The sequence below is a fragment of the Brachyhypopomus gauderio genome, chromosome 3, assembly GCF_052324685.1.
Source record: "Brachyhypopomus gauderio isolate BG-103 chromosome 3, BGAUD_0.2, whole genome shotgun sequence".
Lineage (NCBI taxonomy): Eukaryota > Metazoa > Chordata > Actinopteri > Gymnotiformes > Hypopomidae > Brachyhypopomus > Brachyhypopomus gauderio.
The window spans coordinates 34,593,478-34,613,477 of NC_135213.1; the positions used below are offsets into that span (position 1 = coordinate 34,593,478).

Genomic DNA, 20,000 nt, shown 5'->3' on the forward strand with positions numbered 1-20,000 from the left:
CAGACGCTGCTCACAGGCACAGACACTGCTCACAGACACTGCTCACAGACACAGACGCTGCTCACAGACACAGATGCGGCTAACAGACACAGCTCACAGACACAGCTCACAGACACAGCTCAGACACAGACGCTGCTCACATGCACAGACACAAACACTGCTCACAGGCACAGACACTGCTTACAGACACAGACACTGCTCACAGACACAGCTCACAGACACTGACGCTGCTCAGACAGATGCGGCTAACAGACACAGACGCTGCTCACAGGAACAGACACAGATGCTGCTCACAGACACAGACGCTGCTCACAGGCACAGACACAGACGCGGCTCACAGACACAGATGCTGCTCAGACACAGACATAGATGCAGCTCACAGACACTGCTCACAGACACAGACGCTGCTCACAGGCACAGACAATGCTTACAGACACAGACACTGCTCACAGACACAGCTCACAGACACTGACGCTGCTCAGACAGATGCGGCTAACAGACACAGACGCTGCTCACAGGCACAGACACAGATGCTGCTCACAGACACAGACGCTGCTCACAGACACAGACGCGGCTCACAGACACAGACGCTGCTCAGACACAGACATAGATGCAGCTCACAGACACTCCTCACAGGCACAGACACTGCTCACAGGCACAGACACTGCTCACAGGCACAGACACTACTCACAGGCACAGACACTGCTCACAGACACTCTTGCTGTTTCTCATTGTTCCCACTCGGGTGTTTATGATGCTGATGTGGTGTTCATGTCTAAAGCATCCAGAGAGTCTCTACCCTCCAACCACATCCACACACACACACACACACTACAAGAGAGAATGTGCCCTTTCACCGACACTCTCACACACACGTGCACTTACACATATGTGGACACTGTGCCACAGTCTTAATAATTTTACAGATCTTAGTAATTTCCTGCAGTTCAGACAACAGGCCCCAATCCTCATTAAACCCCTACTGCAATGTTTATGTGTGTGAGAGCAGACACGTGTATATGTGTGTGTGTGTGTGTGTGTGTGTGTGTGTGTGTGTGTGTGTGTGTGTGTGTGTGTGTGTGTGTGTGTGTGTGTGTGTGTGTGTGTGTGTGTGTGTGTGTGTGTGTGTGTGTGTGTGTAGGCCCCAGGCAGGTCTGCTGCTGTGGAAGGAGCCCTGAGCCGTGAGTGAAACACTCAGCCTCTTCATGGGGGATGAAATGGGATCCAGCCAGACACAGAGCTGCTGAGACTGTTCAGCACTACAGTGGCAGTACTGTGTGTGTCTAAACACACTACTGCTGGTGTGTGTGTGTGTGTGTGTGTGGGAAGGTTTGTGTATGTGTCTGTCAGTGTGTCCATTCAGCACAGACACGAGTACACTCACACACACATACACACACACACACACTAACATGACTGAATGTCTCATGGAAACTTGACAATACGCATATAAATTCTCGCTTATTTGCTCTCTCTGCCTCTGTCTTACACACACACACCTGCACATCAATATACACACACTCAAAAACAAGCAGTGTGATATTAGACACCCTTAAACACACACGACCCTTTAACACTGCATCACAAGTACTGCATCTCTACGCCGCTACACTGTAGAGTACTGCATCTCTAAGCCGCTACACTGTAGAGTACTGCATCTCTACGCCACTACACTGTAGAGTACTGCATCTCTAAGCCGCTACACTGTAGAGTACTGCATCTCTACGCCGCACACTGTAGAGTACTGCATCTCTACGCCGCTACACTGTAGAGTACTGCATCTCTACACCGCTACACTGTAGAGTACTGCATCTCTACACCGCTACACTGTAGAGCACTGCGGCTCTACACCGCTACACTGGAGAGCACTGCATCTCTACACCGCTACACTGGAGAGTACTGCATCTCTACACCGCTACACTGTAGAGTACTGCATCTCTACGCAGCTACACTGTAGAGTACTGCGGCTCTACGCTAGGCTTGCCCCGATCCGATATTTGGATCGGCTCAGCCGCCGATATTTTCAAAAAATGTGTATCGGTATCTGATCGGCAGGCACGAGAAAATGCCGATTCAGACTCCCGATCCAGTTTTTTTTTTGTCCGAGCCAGGTTTTCCAGCACACCCATTTAGATAATCCATTCCAGTTTTTGATGTGTTTTCACCAGTGAGAGTAAAATTCGGTCCGTATTTTCCAGCACACCTTCAGCACATGAGCATAGCATCTCCCCAATTTAGCTCAGTTGCATCTCCTAACCATTAAGACAGCCATGTAAATTTGGAGTTATCGCTAAAAATGTCAGTTGTGTGGGATTATTTTACCTTGAAGGACAACAAAGACGAAGAGGTAGAGTGCAACATATGCCACAGTAAAGTCAAGCATGGTGGTAAAGCTGTAAGAACGTTTAATACAACCAATCTAATCAAGCATTTAGCGAAATACCACCATAAACAACATGAAGAGTTTCTAAAGAAAACTGAAGACAAAAAGAAAGGTCCTACACAACTAACACTGGCAGAAACGTTTGCGAAGCGTGACAAACTGCTACTTTTAAAAAATACAATTTACAATATTATTTGCACTTATGGCTTGGCTTTTTAAGCCTTGGTTTACTGGTGCCATTTCTGTTTGTTATTTATTATTTTGTCTATTTTGAGGTTATTAATTGCTAAATAAACAGGTCAGTTTCTCCTTACCAACCATTGTGTATTATTCAAACACACCAAATTCAGCTGGCTACTTGTTATCAAGAGTGAAACGCTTTTCAACATGAGTATGACAACAAAGTAAGTTGGCTAAATAACTTTAAACTTTAATACATGCTCAGATAGGCCGGTATCGGTATCGGCCGATATCTGTATCGGATCGGAAGTGCAAATAAATATCAGTATCGGATCGGAAGTTCAAAATCGGAAGCTGGATCGGGACATCCCTACTCTACACCGCTACACTAGAGATTACTGCATCTCTACGTCGCTACACTGTAGAGCACTGCGGCTCTACGCCACTACACTGGAGAGTCTCAGCACTGTACGCCTTACTGTTACATCACTTACACACACACACACACACACACACACACACACACACACACACACCGGGTCACAGTGCAGTAAGCCAGACATCAACCCCTGTCCATCATACTCAAGAGGACAGTAACAGTTACCCCTGTTCTCTCACCCTCCTGCCCCCTCTCGCCCTCACACACACACACACACACACACACACACACACACACACACTCACCCGTTTGTTCTTCTTGGAGTAGGTCTTCTTCAGCAGGCGCTCTTTGACGTGCTCCTGCGTGTGGTCGAGGCTGACCGGCAGCTCACGGAAGCTGTTGGCCTCCCGCTCCAGGTGCACACGCTCCTCCACCTCCGCACGCACCTCCGCACGCACCTCCGCCTGCACCTGCACCTCCACCTGACACTGCACTGGAGTCGCCTCCCACCTGTCCTTCCTCCCGGTCAGCTTCAAAGAACCGTTCTGCTGAGAAGAGGAGGAGAGGAGAGGGGAGGAGAGGGGAGGAGAGGAGAGGAAAAGGGAGGAGAGGAGAGGAGAGGTTAACTGACGTATGAAGGAAGTCACATCTGAAGCACAATGTGTTCATAGAACATCATCATACACAAATGCACTCACACACACACCTTCATACACACAAATGCGCTCACGCACATACACACACACACACACACACACACACACACACACACACACACACACACACACACACACACACTCATACACACATTTCAAGTCCACAGTAAAGACCAACAAGATCTTCAAAAGGGTTCCAAGGTTAGGGTCAGGGTCAGAGTAAGGGTCAGGGTCAGGTCAGGGTCAGAGTAAGGGTCAGGGTCAGAGTAAGGGTCAGGGTCAGGGTAAGGGTCAGGGTCAGGGTAAGGGTCAGGGTCAGGGTAAGGGTCAGGGTCAGGGTAAGGGTCAGGGTCAGAGTAAGGGTCAGGGTCAGGGTAAGGGTCAGGGTCAGGGTAAGGGTCAAGGTAAGGGTCAGGGTTAAGGTCAGGGTAAGGGTCAGAGTAAGGGTCAGGGTTAAGGGTCAGGGTAAGGGTCAGGGTTAAGGTCAGGAGTCACTATTGAAGTTCTGCTTCCTGTGATGTCAGGCCAAAAGTGTTCACAGACACTGGATCATCAGACTAGGGGAGAGACGTGTGCTTCAATAGAGATAATCCAATGACCACACACACGCACGCACACGCACACACACACACACACACACACACACAGACACAGCATTACTAATCCAGAGTAGACACACAACCAACATCTGCAGAGCTCCAGCACAAATCAGTGTTCACACACGGACCATCAACGTCTTTATTAGATTCGATATACTTTAAAAACTCAATATGGAAAAGTCTATATTGTGATATTGAGAACATGGCTTCAGAACAAGTGTTGGACCTGACTGCTTTTTTAATGTCTTGTAATGGCTTGTAACACATTTTGGACTCTGTGTGTGTGAGTAAATGTGAAAGCGCTCAACTGTGTAGCGCTGAGGTATTCTGAGAATAAACCAGATATCAGGTTTCAGGTCAAAATTTACATAATTTCAATTTAAAATCATACCATCCACTCCTAACTACTAAATATGAGCTTCCAAACCTTCATTAAGAGCAAAAGAGGTCGAAGATCCGAACATCCGAACACACGTTACGTAAAGTCCCGCGGCTTCGTGTGGAGACGTTAGGAACCTGTGACCAGACCTCTGGGGAGACACCTGACCCAGAGTTCTGCAAAGCCCGAGTGTCTCAGGGCAGATACTGGAGGGGAAGCCCAGGCGTGTCGGGGCGGTCGCACCTGCGTCCAGACGTCAGGCGTTCTGCCCCCAGACGAGCACACGCGATCACCACCACGGCTCCGGTCTCGACACCGGCAGAGGCCAAGATCTCGCACCATCTGGAACACTTTGTGTGTGGACGCTGTGACCATGTGATGGACATTACACCGCCCTGCCTTACTGTAGAGTGCTGTAGAGTGCTCCAGAGTGCTGTAGAGTGCTCCAGAGTGCTGTAGAGTGCTGTAGAGTGCTGTAGAGTGCTCCAGAGTGCTGTAGAGTGCTCCAGAGTGCTCCAGAGCCATGCAAAAAGCAAACCTGAAGCGTAATGGCTCTGCCAGAAAGACTGAGCGATCCCTTCGACTGCCCATCGCTCTGCTACACCCAGGTGGTGCTGTATTTACTGTCCAGAGAGCCTCCACCCGCACAGCATAGAGAACCCGTCCTGGAACTGTCCTGCGTTTTGCACAGCCGGTTTCATTGCACTAGTGTTCATGAACACGGCTCTGAAGAACACAACACTGGACTCGGGAAGCACAAGTCTCGCGAGAGACTCCACTTAAGTCGTGCTGAGCAGGAGACGCAAACCAGCGAGATTAAAGGGTTTTGGCTGACGCCCGTGCTAAATACAAATACATATTATCAATAAATGTATTTAAATAAAAACTACATCCTAGTCCTAAACATGTGTTGTGGAGGAACGACACATCAGTAAGTATGGCTGTGTGTGTGAGTACGATAGAGAAATATAAAGAACGGCCGTGTAAAAAGGCAAAGACAAACTGCTAGATTAGCTACACCTCATCAAGGAGCAGGCTGGGAAAAAAATCTGGCAACCCGTGGTCCTGCTGGGGGATCTGGCAACCGAAGGTCTACAGCTGTGGTCATTCAGCCGGTCTCCAGTAGGGGAGCAAATCTCCTCCTACTGTCTCCCAACAGGGCCTGCCACAGCGTCGGCACGGCAACGGCTGCAGGAGTGAAGCCTGCTGGGGGGACGGGTCAGCACAGAGGCTCGTTAACACGGAGCACAGAACCGGGTCTTGAAACTCAGAACTGCAAGCTCTGGCAAGCCCAACAGTAACGACCACAAGCTCTAGGATGACGTCCATGAGTTCGGTATACAGTAGTATTCATCACCGACACAAACACTACCCTAACTCTACCCAGACACTCCCTTAACCCTACCCAGACACTACCCTACCATAACAATACCCAGACACTACCTTAACCCTACCCAAACACTACCATAACCCTACCCAGACACTACATAACACTACCCAAACACTCCCTTAACCCTACCCAGACACTACCTTAACCCTACCCAAAGACTACCTTAACCCTACCCAAAGACTACCATAACACTACCTTAACCCTACCCAAACACTACCCTAACCCTACCCAAATACTACCCTAACCCTACCCAAATACTACCCTAACCCTACCCCTACCCAAACCCTACCCTAACCCTACCCAAACACTACCCTACCCCTACCCCTACCCCTACCCTAACCCTACCCAAACCCTACCCTAACCCTACCCAAACACTACCCTACCCCTACCCCTACCCTAACCCTACCCCTACCCAAACCCTACCCTAACCCTACCCAAACACTACCCTACCCCTACCCCTACCCCTACCCTAACCCTACCCCTACCCAAACCCTACCCTAACCCTAGCCAAACAGTACTCTAACCCTACTCAAACACTACCCAAACATTCCCTTAACCTTACCCAAACACTACACTAACAACTAACACTACCCTAATCTTACCCCTACCTGATCGCTCCTTTACTGCTAAACAGGATTCATCTTCTGTTCTGTCCCCACTTTAATAAAGAACAGCCACTCACTTCATGCAGTGCAGCAAAACCTGCAGCTAATCACTCACAAAATGTTTATTCAACATAATGGAACTAATTTATAATATCATCATCAATCTAAAATACCACAACATGTTTCCTGGAGGCTTAAACAAACAACTCATTTAACTCAGACAGTCATGAAACATGTCAAGACATAAAGCCCATGGACCAAGACTGAAAAACACCAGATCCTCTCACAGACAGCTCCTCTCACAGACACACAGACAGGTCCTCACAGACACACAGACAGGTCCTCTCACAGACACACAGACAGCTCATCACCGACACACAGACAGGTTCTCTCACAGACAGGTCCTCTCACAGACACACAGACAGGTCCTCACAGACACACAGACAGGTCCTCTCACAGACACACAGACAGCTCATCACCGACACACAGACAGGTCCTCTCACAGACACACAGACAGGTCCTCACCGACACACAGACAGGTCCTCACCGACACACAGACAGGTCCTCACCGACACACAGACAGGTTCTCCCCGACACACAGACAGGTTCTCCCCGACACACAGACAGGTCCTCCCCGACACACAGACAGGTCCTCCCCGACACACAGACAGGTCCTCTCTTATCTTTAACAGAACACCTCAGGCATCCTACGGGCCGGTGTGATGCATCTGAACAGTTGCACTTTCTGTTCCATTCTCATCAGACATCTGTCGGCTACAACACCAACACCTCCATCTGTCGGCTACAACACCAACATATCCATCTGTCAGCTACAACACCAACACCTCCATCCATCAGCTACAACACTGTAACACCTCCATCATGCTCCCAGAGAGAGAGAGAGAGAGAGAGAGAGAGAGAGAGAGAGAGAGAGAGAGAGAGAGAGAGAGAGAGAGAGAGAGAGAGATTTGTTACACTACTTCAAAAATATTTATCCATGTTCTCGAGCGCCTGGTGTATAGATTTATAATAGATTTATAAACGAGGGAGTCGGTGTGTGTGTGTGTGTGTTCAGAGTGGGTGGATAAATCACGTTGTGAGAGACAGGATTTACAGCGAACTGCGTTAGCATAAAGCATGGCTTTAGCATGGAGCATGGCATAAACCCAGCACACAGGCAGTCACCAAGAATGGATTGCACAGTCAGCTTTACACACACCTTTAATTAACTCCCCCTGAGAGCTCTATTTACAAAGACTTATGGTAAAGATGGACTCTCAGAACTATACAGGAAGACAGGGAGTAAATACCCAGGGATGTAAAAGCAGATGGGGTTTGTGTTTCACATGTAAATCCTTCTACACCCAACAGCAGCAACTATGGGGTCATTTTAAGGTTTACTGCCATTCATCTAATGCAATTTAAGGTCAACATGTAGACTAGTTTGACATGAACACTGTCAACACAGGCCTGTGTCCCCAAAACACCAGCTTAAAGCCCATTGGCCCCTTTCGCTGTGAAAACCACACCAAGCTGAACAGCCCACATCTCCAGACCAGCGACAGACCACGGCCGACGTCCAACTGCTGAAGTGTCCACAGAGACGTGGAAGAGGACTGACGTTAGAGATGTTACAGGCTCATGGTTAAGAAGATTAGAGCAGGCTATGGGGCTGTGGAAGCAGGTACTCAAAACGAACATCACAGGATAGACTCCCTCTCTCCCTGAAACTCACTCTCTCTCTCACTCCCCCCATCTCTCTCACTCTCACTTCTCAGGATCTAGGGTTATTCCAGTAGCGGAACATTCCAGAACTCCAGGGCAGTGTTCTAGAGTTCCGCCTGGAGTTACAGCTATAAAATCGGACGTGAGCAGATCTCTCCAGCTGGTGTGGAGAGCGGTGTGGAGGGGGGGGAGGGGCCCTGGGACCCCCGGCACCATCTGCCTGGGTCACGCTCAGCTGACGCAGACAGCAGAGTGGGCGGCAAAGCAACACAAACAGGCCACGCCCTCCGTGTGTCCTGCACCACACCCTGTGTCCTGTTCCAGACAGCCGAGGAAGGCAGACGCCGAGCGCCACCTGCAGGACGGCCGCTCGGACCAATGAGAGGAGGAGAAAGCAAGAATGGAATAAAATGGTGATGTCCAGTTATGAGGGACGACACAGGAGGCGGAGTCTGGGAACCGAGTCTGAATCAGCGTGCAGAGAATGTGAGAGAAAACAGAGGAACCTGAACTACCATAAATCCCTTATAGAGAGAGAAAAAAGAAGGAGAGAGAGAGGAACAGGGAGAGAGAGGAGAGAGGGGTGGGAAGGAGAGTAAGAGAGTGGGGGAGGGAGAGAGAGAAATTATGCTGACAGTTCTCACATTGCACTTAAAAAGCCACATGGGTGAGGAGGCAGCACACCGTGGGCGGAGCTACACATGACTGGCAGTTTGTTCCAGCACACACATGCTTGCAAGATGGTCCTCACAAGGTCAAAAACGTGACATGTTCATATCCTTGTGGGGACATTTGGTCCCCATAGAGACACACACACACACACACACACCTACCCACACGCCCGGTGCAGTTCTGACAGTAACCTAAGAATGCCAGCATGGTCCTCATTAGCATATCTGCAGGTTGTGTGAGGTGCTGAGCTTGAGTTTGAGCTTGGTGAGTTTGAGCTCGAGTCTGTACTCTGTATTTCATACGAGATAACGGATATGAAACGTTACAAGTAGTTCAATCTCTCAGATTCGTTACAAATATTTACAAAACATTCCCATGCATTCACTCCCATGCACAGAGCCAGAATAGCCTAAAACATGCCCTCGGCCATGCCCTCAGCCACGCCCCCTCAGACACGCCCCCTCAGCCACGCCCTCAGACACGCCCCCTCTTAAAACTGCTGGTCTCTCTTCAACACAAAGATAGGCAGCTTGTGCAAGAGTGAGAAGATGACTTCAAATCTCCCACTGATATTTAAGACCTCACCAGTCCCTCCTACAGACGCTGCAGTTCAATCATCCTTCTTCGCTCATAATGCAAAAAATGTGTTTCCTGGAGCCCTAGAGGTCAGAGGTCAGAGCTGCGATTCTGGACTGTGACATCACACCACACACACCTGACACATGGCTTACAGGAACGAAACACACCACCCCACCCCCTGACCGCAGGAGTCATTGAGTTGGGTGGTGTAGGTGGAGGCCAGTGTGCTCAGGGCGCTTACACCACATGTAGGAGTTCTGGAGCAGCAGAGGGGTGGAGCTACTGAGGTGTGAGGGTGGGGTTAGAGCTCCTCCTTCAGTCAGTAATAAACCTATAATAACAACAACAATAAATGTTGGATGGGGAGGAACCAGTAGCGTCTTGCTTTCCTCATTAGCCAATGAACTGATTAAGCGAGTAGTTTAAGGGTGTTGGAGCATCTCCGTGGTTCTTCATGACCTGCAGATGATCTTCTCCACCTTGTCCTAGCTGCAGGTGGAGGTGCTGCTCCAGTCTCCACCCCTCTGCCTGTTCCTGGCTGTGCTGAACAGCTGAATTAACACATCAGCGCTGGTGTGTTCTAATGCTCCCTGACACATGAGGATATCATTATGTGAAGAGGGCATCACTTGTTCAATTACACCCATTAAAGAAGCACATGTGTAAGGCGAGGTTAAATGTGTGACAGGGTCCCCGGTGACAGATTTATTATGTGTGTGTGTGTGTGTGTGTGTGTGCGCGCGCGCCTGTGTGTGAACAGTACAAGCAAAATTCTTTCCTCAAAGGTACGAAGACATCCATATTCCTCTCATCTCCTAGACGATGATGTCCTGGGAGATTTCACCTGTGACCTTCTATTTCTGTGTCCAATTTCTTCTTTTCTCTGGGGGTGGGGTTAAAAAAAAGTCTGGAGTTGTCGCACACTCCCCCACACGTATAACCCCGCCTACTTTTGTCACTGCTGCATTAATTTGGTGAGGCTGCTCTGGGATTGGCTCTGATGCACATAGCATAGTGGAAAGACATGCAGACACACACACCCCTGTGGAATACGAACAACCACACACACACCCCTCTAGAATAAGGAAAAATCACGCATGCCCCTCTAGAAAAAGGAACCACAACATAACAGAATAACGTGAACCACACACACCTCTCTGCAATAACGTGAACCACACACACCCCTCTGCAATAACGTGAACCACACACACCCCTCTGCAACAACGTGAACCACACACACCCCTCTGACACACACACCTCTCTGCAATAACGTGAACCACACACACAGCCCTCTGACACACACACCTCTCTGCAATAACGAGAACCACACACACTCCTCTGCAATAACGTGAACCACACACACCCCTCTGACACACACACCTCTCTGCAATAACATGAATCACACACACCCCTCTGACACACACACCTCTCTGCAATAACGTGAACCACACACACCCCTCTGACACACACACCTCTCTGCAATAACATGAACCACACACACCCCTCTGACACACACACCCCTCTGCAATAACGTGAACCACACACACCCCTCTGACACACACACCCCTCTGCAATAACGTGAACCACACACACCCCTCTGCAATAACATGAAGCACACACACCCCTCTGCAATAACATGAACCATACACAGCCCTCTACAATTATGTGAAACACACCCCCCCTCTGGGAAATGGATAGAGCAAAAATGATTTATTGTGACCGATTTTTTTATTATTTACATATTGTTAAATTTTATTTACATATTGGCACACAAAGCATGTCCTCATGTTTCCTTATAAGTTTGCCTGACACGTCATGGTCTGTATCCTCTGAAACACACTGCACACTCTCATGTCACACACAGCGTCAGGGACGTCACACTGACCCCTGGTTCAGGTATCACACCCAAACTGAAACGGTAAGAGGACAATCTGAAGCTCCATGTAGTCCTAGCCAGAGGAAACTGGGGGATGTCTGGACCAAGGTGGGAGGAGCCATCAATAAAGCAGAAACACGTGGGCCACAAATCCCAGTGAGTAGAATCACACGGAGGCAAGAAACCTGAACGCCTGAGACATGTTCATAATCCCAGAGACAGAGTGAGGAATATATACAGAATATATAGAGAGACAGAGAGTGAGGAATATATACAGAATATATAGAGAGAGACAGAGAGCGAGGAATATATACAGTATATATAGAGAGAGACACAGACAGAGAGCGAGGAATGTACAGTAGAAACCTGGAAGTCGACAGTAATTTGTTTTGGAACTCAACAACTGATGTGGTCGAGTTCCGAATCGAATTTCCCCATAAGAAACAACTGAAAACCGATTCATTGGCTCTCGACCATCAATTTTTTACCATAAATTTCCCTATTTCCCTACAAAAATTGTCAACAATTACACTCTTAGGTACATAATACTGTAGAAAGCTAATGTTTTAACAAAACATATCCAATGAAATCCAATGCTAAGTCCATCACACGAATGCCTTTTTCATATTTCTCTATGATCGCCTTTTTGAACTCTGTTGTTCTTACAGTTTCGTCTTCTGCTTTTCTGCTGTGTCTTTCTTGGGACCCATGTTTTTTGTCTAAAATAGTACAAAAAAGAACAAAAATACAGCAAAAGCTTGGAGCACAGCCTCAAAATGGTTTAAAACCCATTGAACAACAACGCCAACTAGCGGCATGTGACCGAAGCATGAACTGTATTTTGTTTACAAATGTCACGCGAGTCGGGTCAGATTTTGAAGATTTGTTCGAGCTCAGAGACAAAATTTTCTCAAAATTTTGCGTCAAAGTCCGAATATGTCGAGTACCAAGGCGCTCGAGTTCTGGGGTTCTACTATATACAGTATATATAGAGAGAGACAGAAAGAGGAGGGTCATGTGACCTCTGTCAGTATAATGGATGTGTTGTGGTGTCATGACTCCAACATAGAGGTACAGCCTGTCCAGAGAGAGGAGCGGATGTCCTCATCCATGCAGAATAATGCAAAGTTAATGACAAATATCAGCATATAACATTGTGTTAATGGCATGGTGAAGAGTCTACCTTCACTGTTAGCTTAAAACAGCAGTAGGAGTATTAGGGGGAGATACAGCTGTAAACCTCTGATGGCATTTAGTTATATGCACGCGCACACACACACACACACACACACACACACACACACACACACACACACACACACACACACACACACACACACACACACACACACACCCTATTATCTTAATTTTTATTTGCATACATATTACTGATTTTTAAGAACTGATGTGTGTGTGTGTGTATTCTGGTGTGTGTGTATGTTCATGCTCTAATGAAAAAAGATCCATTCACTTCCCAAAGAGAATAAGAATGTTTGTACAGCTCATGCTTTTAGTGAGTAAGCTGAGAACACACACACACACACACACACACACACACACACACACACACACACACACACACACACACACATTCCCTCAGTCTAAATGTCAGTAGCTCTCTCCACTGCACAGGAAGTGAAAAACAAACTAAAGCACGCAGGGTTTCACCTTCCTGAGCGAGACAACAGTGAGAGAGACCCTGTACCCCAGTGAGAGAGACCCTGTACCCCAGTGAGAGAGACCCCGTACCCCAGTGAGAGTGAGACCCCTCACCCCAGTGAGAGTGAGACCCTGTACCCCAGTGAGAGTGAGACCCCTCACCCCAGTGAGAGTGAGACCCTGTACCCCAGTGAGAGTGAGACCCTGTACCCCAGTGAGAGTGAGACTTCTTACCCCAGTGAGAGTGAGACCCTGTACCCCAGTAAGAGTGAGACCCCGTACCCCAGTGAGAGTGAGACCCAGTACCCCAGTGAGAGTGAGACCCTGTACCCCAGTGAGAGTGAGACCCCGTAACCCAGTGAGAGTGAGACCCCGTGCCCCAGTGAGAGTGAGACCCCGTACCCCAGTGAGAGTGAGACCATGTACCCCAGTGAGAGTGAGACCCCGTACCCCAGTGAGAGTGAGACCATGTACCCCAGTGAGAGTGAGACCCAGTACCCCAGTGAGAGTGAGCCCCGTACCCCAGTGAGAGAGAGACCCTGTACCCCAGTGAGAGAGAGACCCTGTACCCCAGTGAGAGTGAGACTTCTTACCCCAGTGAGAGTGAGACCCTGTACCCCAGTAAGAGTGAGACCCCGTACCCCAGTGAGAGTGAGACCCAGTACCCCAGTGAGAGTGAGACCCTGTACCCCAGTGAGAGTGAGACCCGTAACCCAGTGAGAGTGAGACCCCGTGCCCCAGTGAGAGTGAGACCCCGTACCCCAGTGAGAGTGAGACCATGTACCCCAGTGAGAGTGAGACCCCGTACCCCAGTGAGAGTGAGACCATGTACCCCAGTGAGAGTGAGACCCAGTACCCCAGTGAGAGTGAGACCCCGTACCCCAGTGAGAGAGAGACCCTGTACCCCAGTGAGAGAGAGACCCCCCACCCCCTGCTCCCTCTGGCGAACGGGCCACGAGAAGAACGGGACAAATCTCAGACTCGGCCTGCTACCTGCACACCTGGCCTGGAGCAGGTACACTCACAGATATACTCATTCAGCACTATCTCTTACCAAACCACAGGTAAACAAACCACAGTCACCACAGATTATAAATATACTTACACACACACACACACACACACACACACACACACACACACACACACACACACACACACACACACACACACACTGTATTACATCTACCAGTCTCATCAACAGAGCCTCTGTCACCAACTCAGTGGAGCTGTAGAAGAAACCAACTTCAATTACCATCGATTGCAGGATTTACCAAGTAGATGTCCTGCTACTGTCCTGCACAATCCTGAACCCCGTCCGTGACATCATCACCACGAGGGTCTACGGATACCGCCTACAGAATGGAGCAGCCATCAGTCACCTCCTCTACATGGATGACATCAAACCGTATGCCAGAAGTGAACAAGACATCGACTCACTGATCCATCCCACCAGGATATACAGCAATGACATCGGAATGTCATTCAGTCTGGAGAAGTGTGGTCAGATGCTTACACGGAGAGGGAATGTATTTAGATCCGAGGGGACTGTGTTTGCAGAACCTAACATAACAGCTACAATCTCACAGGCAAATGTGAGTCATGAAGAGGCCACTAGGAAAGCAGCTACAGCCAAATATCTACAGAGAGTGAGACAGTTTTAGTGAAGAGTGAGACAGGTTCAGAGAAGCCCGCTCAATGGGAAGAAGAAGACCCAGACTATCGACACATACACTCTACCTGTCATCAGATACCCCGCTGGCCAAAGGAAGCGAGAAAAGCCCCTGACATCAAGACCAGGAAACTCCTCACAATGCACAGAGGGTTTCATCACATAGCCAGCAACCTGAGGCTGTACACTTGGCATAAGGAGAGGGCTGAGGACTAGTGAAATAGTGAGCATCAGAGCTGCTGTCCAGGATGAAACAACCAAGATCCAGGAGAACAGCAGTGAGATGGTCCCAGTGATGATGTGCTTAGTGAGAACCTCAGACAGCAGAAACCCGAGGAGGAGGAGGATGGGAAGGGGGAGGAGTAGGAACCATCGTAGGAGGATAAACCATGACAGCACAGAGACACTAATCATGACAGCACAGAGACACTAATCATGACAGCACAGAGACACTAATCATGACAGCACAGAGGCACTAATCATGACAGCACAGAGACACTAATCATGACGGCGCAGAGACACTAAACCTGACGGCGCAGAGACACTAAACCTGACGGCACAGAGACACTAATCAGCACAGAGACACTAATCATGGCAGCACAGAGGCACTAATCATGACAGCGCAGAGGCACTAATCATGACAGCGCAGAGGCACTAATCATGACAGCACAGAGACACTAATCATGACAGCACAGAGGCACTAATCATGACAGCACAGAGACACTAATCATGACGGCGCAGAGACACTAAACCTGACGGCACAGAGACACTAATCAGCACAGAGACACTAATCATGGCAGCACAGAGGCACTAATCATGACAGCGCAGAGGCACTAATCATGACAGCGCAGAGGCACTAATCATGACAGCGCAGAGACACTAATCATGTCAGCGCAGAGACACTAATCATGTCAGCGCAGAGACACTAATCATGACAGCACAGAGACACTAATCATGGCAGCGCAGAGACACTAATCATGGCAGCGCAGAGACACTAATCATGGCAGCGCAGAGACTAATCATGACAGCGCAGAGACACTAATCCTGACAGCACAGAGACAATAATCAGCGCAGAGACACTAATCATGGCAGCGCAGAGACACTAATCATGGCAGCGCAGAGACACTAATCCTGACAGTACAGAGACACTAATCCTGACAGCACAGAGACACTAATCCTGACAGCACAGAGGCACTAATCATGGCAGCACAGAGAGACTAATCCTGATAGTACAGAGACACTAATCAGCACAGAGACACTAATCATGGCAGCACAGAGACACTAATCATGGCAGCACAGAGACACTAATCATGACAGCACAGAGGCACTAATCATGGCAGCACAGAGACACTAATCATGGCAGCACAGAGACACTAATCATGGCAGCACAGAGGCACTAATCATGACAGCACAGAGACACTAATCATGACAGCGCAGAGACACTAATCATGGCAGCACAGAGACACTAATCATGGCAGCGCAGAGACACTAATCATGACAGCGCAGAGACACTAATCAGGGCAGCGCAGAAACACTAATCATGACAGCGCAGATACACTAATCATGACAGCGCAGATACACTAATCATGACAGCGCAGAGGCACTAATCATGGCAGCGCAGATACACTAATCATGGCAGCGCAGAGGCACTAATCATGACAGCGCAGAGGCACTAATCATGAGAGCACAGAGGCTCTAATCATGACAGCACAGAGACACTAATCATGGCAGCACAGAGACACTAATCATGACAGCACAGAGACACTAATCATGGCAGCACAGAGACACTAATCATGACAGCACAGAGACACTAATCATGACAGCGCAGAGACACCAATCATGACAGCACAGAGACACTAATCATGGAAGCACAGAGAATGACTGAGCTGAGATCCTGTGGAACGTTCAGATACAGACAGACAAAACAGTAACAGAGAACCACCCAGACGTAGTAGTGATGGACAAACAGCAGAAGAGGCTGTAATGATGGATGTGTGTGTAGATGTGTTGTAGATGTAGTGTTATAGAGGTACAATGTTATAGAGGTACAGTACAATGTTAGAGGTACAGTGACGCACTCATATCATATTTGTACAACACACACATAAAAATTATTAGTTCATAGCAATAAACGGACAACAGATGTTTATCTGTATGTCTCCATTTACTGTCCAACCAGTGAAATGTCTGTGATCACCACTGTCTGTGAGCCCCACTGTCTAAATTTCAAATCAATTACAAGACAAATAAGCAGTAAACACACACAAACAATTAACAAACAGAACAATAGGGTCTCTGAACTTCTTAAGCAGCTAGTACACACACACACACACACACACACACACACACACACACACACACACACACACACACACACACACACACACACACACACACACACACACAGATTCTCTCCTTCCCTCTCTTTCTCTTGTATGTGCTCATCCAATTACAAATGCTGCCAAAATCTTCACTGTGCATTTCTCTGCCAATAATTCCCACTATTAAACCATCTCACAGAGCGGGGGAGGGGTGGTGCGGGTGGAGAGGGTCTTGTGTTGTCTTCTCCCGGTACAGAACACACCGAGTGTTGTACCACACTACAGTTGCTGATCTCACATGACAAGTGTGTATGTGTGTGTGTGTCAGACAGACTAATACACAAAAGAACACAACAAAATGAAAGACAGACTCAAACACAAACAATACAACAAGGCAGACTCACACACATGCACAATGAAGTACAAAAACAGTGATTATGACCTCAAACACAAGAACCAATAAAAATCAAACACAAAAAAACAAACATCCATAATTACAGATATACAGACACAATAAACCCACTAAAAATCATAATCAAAGACACAATAACACAAAAGGCAGAAATGTAAAAACTCAAAAATACAGCTCTGCCTTTCCAGTAGACAAACATACTATAAACATCACTAACAAACAACAGTTTACAAAACAACTTCACTACCAAACAACACTTCATCAAACAACATCACAACAACACTTTACCAGTTTACAGAGCAACATCAGTTTAGCAAACATCAGGCAACCAAACAACAAAACAACATGAGTTACCGAACAACATGAGTGCGTTAATGTTCAGAAAAAAGTTCGGAATCCAGCACCATTCGGAAAGAGGTTAGTCTGAGCACACTATAGTCAGAAACCATTTCCATCTGTTACACATTCAACAACATGTAGCTATTCAGTGTTTAGTGCTATTGTAAAACATTGTTCACTTAAAGATACAAATAAATAGGCATGCACACACATTCTGACACCCAGCATGTGTGACCAAACAGGCAAACTCACATATGCCCATATCACATATTGAATACGCATAATCAAACTTCCCCTTTTCTCTTCCATCTCTCTCCCCCTCTCTGTCTCTCTCCCCCTCTCCCTCACTCACTCACTCCATTTCCCTCACTCTCTCCATCTCTCTCTGTCCATTTCTAACACCACAACAAACACTCCTTCCATCAGAACAAAGTGACTGTAGCAGACGGGTAACTCAGATAAGAACATCGTTAACAAGAACCTGAAGACCTGAAGTTTCCATTTTTTGGTCTTAGGGTGTGTTCACCCGTGAAGTTGTCGTTACAGTATTGGGGCGTGTTCACCCGTGAAGTTGTCGTTACGGTATTGGGACGTGTTCACCCGTGAAGTTGTCATTACAGTATTGGGACGTGTTCATCCGTGAAGTTGTCGTTACAGTACTGGACCGTGTTCACCCGTGAAGTTGTCGTTACAGTACTGGGGCGTGTTCACCCGTGAAGTTGTCGTTACAGTACTGGAGCGTGTTCACCCGTGAAGTTGTCGTTACAGTATTGGGGCGTGTTCACCCGTGAAGTTGTCGTTACAGTATTGGGGCGTGTTCACCCGTGAAGTTGTCGTTACAGTATTGGGGCGTGTTCACCCGTGAAGTTATTGTTACAGTATTGGGGCGTGTTCACCCGTGAAATTGTCGTTAAAGTATTGGGGCGTGTTCACCCGAGAAGTTGTCATTACAGTATTGGGGCGTGTTCACCCGTAAAATTATCATTACAGTATTGAGGCGTGTTCACCCGTGAAGTTGTCGTTACGGTATTGGGGCGTGTTCACCCGTGAAGTTGTCGTTACGGTATTGGGGCGTGTTCACCCGTGAAGTTATCGTTACGGTATTGGGGCGTGTTCACCCGTGAAGTTATCGTTACGGTATTGGGGCGTGTTCGCCCGTGAAGATATCGTTACGGTATTGGGGCGTGTTCACCCGTGAAGTTATCGTTACGGTATTGGGGCGTGTTCACCCGTGAAGTTGTCGTTACGGTATTGGGGCGTGTTCACCCGTGAAGTTGTCGTTACGGTATTGGGGCGTGTTCACCCGTGAAGTTACAGTATTGGAGTGTGTTCACCCATGAAATTGTCGTTAAAGTATTGGGGTGTGTTCACCCGTGAAGTTGTCGTTACAGTATTGGGGCGTGTTCACCCGTTACGGTATTGGGGCGTGTTCACCCGTGAAGTTGTCGTTACGGTATTGGGGCGTGTTCACCCGTGAAGTTGTCGTTACGGTATTGGGGCGTGTTCACCCGTGTAGTTGTCGTTACGGTATTGGGGCGTGTTCACCCGTGTAGTTGTCGTTACGGTATTGGGGCGTGTTCACCCGTGTAGTTGTCGTTACGGTATTGGGGCGTGTTCACCCGTGTAGTTGTCGTTACGGTATTGGGGCGTGTTCACCCGTGTAGTTGTCGTTACGGTATTGGGGCGTGTTCACCCGTGTAGTTGTCGTTACGGTATTGGGGCGTGTTCACCCGTGAAGTTGTCGTTACGGTATTGGGGCGTGTTCACCCGTGAAGTTGTCGTTACGGTATTGGGGCGTGTTCACCCGTGAAGTTGTCGTTACGGTATTGGGGCGTGTTCACCCGTGAAGTTGTCGTTACGGTATTGGGGCGTGTTCACCCGTGTAGTTGTCGTTACGGTATTGGGGCGTGTTCACCCGTGTAGTTGTCGTTACGGTATTGGGGCGTGTTCACCCGTGTAGTTGTCGTTACGGTATTGGGGCGTGTTCACCCGTGTAGTTGTCGTTACGGTATTGGGGCGTGTTCACCCGTGTAGTTGTCGTTACGGTATTGGGGCGTGTTCACCCGTGTAGTTGTCGTTACGGTATTGGGGCGTGTTCACCCGTGTAGTTGTCGTTACGGTATTGGGGCGTGTTCACCCGTGTAGTTGTCGTTACGGTATTGGGGCGTGTTCAC

General features: G+C 48.3%; 1 protein-coding gene across 5 annotated transcripts in view; it reads right to left on the reverse strand.

Moving 5' to 3' along the window:
- fbrsl1 (fibrosin-like 1) overlaps positions 1-20,000 on the reverse strand; it is a 145,476-nt gene that overhangs the window by 97,150 nt on the left and 28,326 nt on the right. For 4 of the 5 annotated variants that reach the window (XM_076997862.1, XM_076997864.1, XM_076997860.1 and 1 more), the window contains exon 2: positions 3,248-3,490. In XM_076997862.1, the coding sequence (XP_076853977.1) occupies positions 3,248-3,490 (243 nt within the window). The remainder of the gene's footprint in view (positions 1-3,247; positions 3,491-20,000) is intronic. The other variant, XM_076997861.1, reaches the window with a different exon arrangement.